At 50.3% G+C, this 5,081-nt stretch overlaps 3 protein-coding genes across 3 annotated transcripts in view; 2 read left to right on the forward strand and 1 right to left on the reverse strand.

The window, feature by feature from the left end:
- Positions 1-127, reverse strand: part of LOC106821331 (protein YIPF1-like) — a 9,587-nt gene extending 9,460 nt beyond the window's left edge. Inside the window, exon 1 of the mRNA XM_014826088.1 lies at positions 115-127. Coding sequence (XP_014681574.1) covers positions 115-127 — 13 coding nt within the window. The remainder of the gene's footprint in view (positions 1-114) is intronic.
- Positions 128-180: 53 nt separating this feature from the next.
- Positions 181-5,042, forward strand: LOC106821332 (NEDD8-activating enzyme E1 regulatory subunit-like). The gene is made up of 2 exons (XM_014826090.1): positions 181-981; positions 4,951-5,042. Exon 1 carries the CDS (start codon positions 184-186, stop codon positions 916-918), a length of 735 nt encoding a protein of 244 aa, XP_014681576.1. The 5' UTR covers positions 181-183; the 3' UTR covers positions 919-981; positions 4,951-5,042.
- The window catches only part of LOC106821333 (NEDD8-activating enzyme E1 regulatory subunit-like), a 17,677-nt gene continuing 13,550 nt past the window's right edge, over positions 955-5,081 (forward strand). The window contains exons 1-2 of the mRNA XM_014826091.1: positions 955-963; positions 3,081-3,239. Coding sequence (XP_014681577.1) covers positions 955-963; positions 3,081-3,239 — 168 coding nt within the window. The remainder of the gene's footprint in view (positions 964-3,080; positions 3,240-5,081) is intronic.

Consider the following 5,081-nt stretch of genomic DNA (forward strand, 5'->3'; position numbering starts at 1 on the left):
TCTAGCTACATGACAGTGTCATCTAACTACATGATAGCGCCATCTAGCTATGTAGCAGTGCCATCTAGCTATGTAGCAGTGCCATCTAGCTATATAGCAGTGTCATCTAGCTACCTGACAGCGCCATCTATTACTGCAGCAACACCTGCGCTAATCTGTGCTGCGTCTCGCCCGCAGGCCTGCATGTGGCTCACTAAGGAGAGCAAGGCGTTCTGGATCATGGCACGCGCCGTCAAGGACTTTGTCGACAACGAGGGCGGCGGCTCGCTGCCTCTGCGCGGCACGCTGCCGGACATGACCGCCGACTCGGACCGCTACGTGGCGCTGCAGGGCGTGTACCGCGCGCGGGCACGCCGCGACCTCGAGCGCGTGCGCGCGCGCGTCAACGCGCAGCTGCAGCAGCTCGGCCTGCCCGCGGCGCGAGTCGACGACGACGACCTGTGCCGCTTCTGCCGCGGCGCCGCCTTCCTGCACGTGACGCGCTGCCGCTCGCTCGCGCAGGAACACGCGCGCGCCGCCGCCGACGCAGCCGCCCCGCCGCTAGAGGGCGCCGCTGCCGACGACGGCGACGACAACGCGACGGTGTGGTATGTGCTGCTGCGTGCCGTCGGGCGGTTCCGCGGCGAACACAGCCGCTACCCCGGTGCGCGCGCGGGGGAGGTGGAGACGGACATTGCGCTGCTGAAGGCGTGCGCGAGCCGGCTGCTCGCCGAGTGGGGGCTGCCGGCGATCGCGCGCGACGACCACATTCACGAGGTGTGTCGCTACGGCGCCGCCGAGCTCGCTTCCGTCGCGGCGCTCGTAGGGGGCGCCTCCGCGCAGGAGGCGATCAAGGTGGTCACGCAGCAATTTGTGCCGCTCAACAACACGTACATCTACAGCGGCATCACGCAGACGTCAACGACGCTCGAGGTGTGATCCCGCATCGTTGGGAAGAGTGATTAGTCGTTAACCATGCTAGAGGTGCGATGCAAGGGAAGAGTGATAGCAGTTAGATGAAAGAAATAGAGTCATGTGTTTGCAAGAAACGCTGCCGTTCGGAAAAACCGACAAATTTTCCAACCGTCGAAAATTAACAAAAGACAGTGAGGTCAAATAGAGAACACATAGTTGAGGAGGGGGTTGAACGATCAAAGAAGGAGGAGGAGAAAAAGAAGGAGGCAATAACAAGAGGAGAAAAAATGAAGGAAAAGAACTATATTATGCATTTTTTTCAGTCTAATTATGCATTTAGAATGAAGAGGAATAAATAACATTTCACCAGTGGTCCTTACTTAAGCAATAGGTAAAATACCTTGTATGTCAAGTCCCCGCTGCATATACCAGTCAGTACACATTCTGGTTACGTTAGCGTGTTAGCGCATGCGCAATATCTCACCACAGGAGTTATATTTTGTGATGAATATGCATTTATTATGGTTAGGGGGTATCTCATTGTAGATTTATGTAATAAATTGTTATCAGTAGAACTGTGTTTATAATTAGGAGAGCGCCCTATAGCATGTGGGGTGCAAAACGCCTATTTCATCCCGTCCCGTCCTTCCCTTGCCTCCCTTGTCCTTCGCTCAGCCTCCTTCTTTTTTACGGCGCCTCAGCTATCATCCCTGCCGCCTTTTCTCCTTTTTCTACCCCTCTCTCCATCTCTCTCTCTCTCTCTCTCTCTCTCTCGGCAAACTATATTATGCAGTTTTGTTCAGACGGCACAGCAACCTAACACGATGCGCGCGCATGCGCAATATCTCCCGAGAAGAAAAATATTTTGTGAAGATTATGCATTTAAAATAGAGAGAAAGTAGTCTAGCTTAGATTTATAAGACAGCAGTTCATCAGTAAACCCTCTTAAGCAATAGGTAGAAGACCTTGTATGTCAGGTCCCCGCTGCATATACCAGTCAGTACACATTCTGGCTACGTTAACGTGTTAGCGCATGCGCGATATCTCACCACAGGAGTTATATTTTGTGATGAATATGCATTTAATATGGTTATAGGGTATCTCAATATAGATTTATGTAATAAATTGTTATCGGTAGACCTGTGTTTATAATTAGGAGAGCGCCCTAGCCTGTGGGGTACAAAACACCTACTTCATCCCATCCCATCTTTCCTCTTGCCTCCCTTGTACCTCGCTCAGCCTCCTTCATCGCTCTTCCTTTACCATGATATTTCTTATCAAAGTAATTTACATACGCTATCATATTACATCTAGAAGCAATCTTGTTTGACATTAATTAATTAATGTTTGTCGAACAATTAAAAACTGTGTGCACAGGGGTAATGTATGAATGTATGTGATTAAATTGATCTATTAATCAGTTAATTGGTTCTAGTCTAGATTATTGCAAAACTCAATATTTACACACTTGCAACGTAGTATATTGGTAGAAATCTAGAGAGAATGTGCATAGTAATTAATTTATTGTGCATTATATTATTAATTCTACTGGGCCTATTGCTTACTGATATAAAACAAACAAAAGCTTTTCCAAGCTTCGCCGTCTGGGAAAACCACGGGGCCTAAAAAACGGCCCCGTCATTTGCTCGACGGGGCTGATTTTCTCTAGATGCGGCTGATGTTTTTAAACTGATGAATTATGTAATAAAATCTTTGTTACATTCATAAGTATTGTTACCAGTGAAAAAATAACTTTTTTTTACGGGAGCTCTTTTTCAAAAGTCTGTTGGAAAAATAGCTCTAAAATTTTTGCGGGAGCTATTTTGAGCCTCACGGGAGTGATTTCAGAAGTTTAAACAGCTCATCGTTCCCGTGTGTTGTTTACCTGATTGTTACTATGCTTATTCCCTACTATTTGGTATATATGATATTTGGATATTTCTCGAATTGACTTTCGTTTTCGATTCTCGGAATCTCAAAATTTGACGGGGCCGGAAAAAAGCCCCGTGTACACCAGAGACGGGGCTGTTTACGGGGCTTGAGCCAATCTGCCTTGTGAAAAGGTGAAGCCTGCTCTTCATGTTCCATCTTTTCCCATTGTAGTGTAATTCTATCATAGTCGCGTTCTATCACAGCGGGCTCGTTGTCACTGTAAATCCTGTAGCAATATTGAATTGTGTTTGCAGGAGAAGAAGGAATTCAAGAAGCTGATCATGGGGGGCGTGATCGAGAATGAAGATGGACTGCGTGAGGAGGAGAACTTTGATGAAGCTGTTAAGGCAGTTAACACGGCTTTAATGCCGGACGAAATCCCGAGCCGCATACAGGAAATCTTCAAGGATCAGGTGAGATTTAGCATGAGTATTGATTTATGATTAGTGGGATTGGTTTAGGATTTAGAATCACTATAGAGTTGGGATCAGTAGTTGCTCTGTGGATACATACGTACGACATGTAATTATTATGATGACACCTGCAGTAAACATATGGCTATGTAGCAGTGTCATTTAACTATATAGCAGTGTCATATAGTTATATAGCAGTGTGATCTAGCTATATAGCAATGTCAATTAGCTATCTGACAGTGTCATCTGAGCATAACAGCAAAGGGTTGTCAATCTAGCTATATAGCATTCATCTAGCCTACCGACAGTGTCGTCTAGCTCTATATGCAGTGTCCATCTTAGCTATACAAACAGTGCATCTAGCTATGTATCAGCTGTCATCTAGCTATCATGACAAATGTCATCTAACTACATGATAGTGCCATCTAGCCTATGCTATCAGTGTCATCTTAGCTATGTAGCAGTGCCATCTAGCTATATAGCAGTGTCGTCTAGCTATATAGCAGTGTCATCTAGCTATATAGCAGTGTCATCTAGCTACCCGACAATATCGTCTAGCTATGTATCAGTGTCGCCTAGCTACATGACAGTTGTTCATCTAACTAACATGATAGCCCGCCATCTAGCTATGTAGCAGTGCCATCAGCTATGTAGCAAGTGCCATCCCCCCTAGCTAATATAGCAGTGTCATATCTAGCTACTGACGCGCATCTATTACTGCAGCAACACCGTGCGCTAATCGTGCTGCGTCTCGCCCCGCAGGCCTGCATGTGGCTCACTGAAGGAGAGCAAGGCGTTCTGATCATGGCACGCGCACGTCAAGGACTTTGTCGACAAGAGGCGCGGCTCGCTGCTCTGCGCGGCACGCTGCCCGGACATGACCTCCGACTCGGGACGCGCTTACGTGGCGCTGCAGGGCGTTACCGCGCCGCGGCACGCCGCGACCTCCGAGCCGCGTGCGCGCGCGCGTCAACGCGCAGCTGCAGCCAGCTCGCTTGCCCGCGGCGCGGAGCGCACGACGACGACCTGTGCCGCTTTGCCGCCGGCGCCGCCCTTCTGCACGTGACGCGCCTGGCCCGCTTCGCGTCGCGCGAGGAGCACGCCGCGCGCACGCCCGCGACAGCCGCCGCCCCGCCGCTAGAGGGCGCCGCTTGGCCGGACGACGGCGCACGACAACGCGACGGTGGTGGTCATGCGCTGCTGCGTGCCGTCGGGCGGTCCGCGGCGAGCACACCGCTACCGTGCCCGGTGCCGCGCGCGGGGGAGGTGGAGACGGACATTTGCGCTGCTGAAGCGCGTGGCGAGCCGGCTGCTCGCCGAGTGGGCGGCTTGCCGGCGATCCGGCGACGACGACCGACTATTCACGAGGGTTGTTCGCTACGTGCTGCCGAGCTCGCGTTCCGTCGCGGCGTGTCGTAGGGGGTCGTGCCTCCGCGCAGGAGGCGATCAAGGATTGGTCAGCGCAGCAAATTCGTGCCGCTCAATCATACACTAACATCTATCATGCGGCATCAACGCAAATCGTCAACGAGCGCTCGAGGTGTCGATTCCGGCATCGTTGGGTACAGATGAATAGTCGTTACGACATGCTAGAGGTGCGCAGTGCAAGGGAAGAGTGATAGCAGTTAGCTAAGAGTGTGAATGCGAGGAAGAGGGTCATGATAGGCAGTTAGATGTCTAGGATGTGGAGGTGTGTCATGCGAGGGAAGAGTTGATAGCAGTTAGATGTCTAGGATGCTGGAGGTGTGATGCGAGGAGAGTGATTATGCAGTTAGATGTCTAGATGCTGGATGTGTGAGTGAGGGAAGATGAGATACAGTTAGTATGTCAACATGCTTTCAG

Source organism: Priapulus caudatus, unplaced genomic scaffold (assembly GCF_000485595.1).
Source record: "Priapulus caudatus unplaced genomic scaffold, Priapulus_caudatus-5.0.1 Scaffold69, whole genome shotgun sequence".
NCBI classification, from domain to species: domain Eukaryota; kingdom Metazoa; phylum Priapulida; class Priapulimorpha; order Priapulimorphida; family Priapulidae; genus Priapulus; species Priapulus caudatus.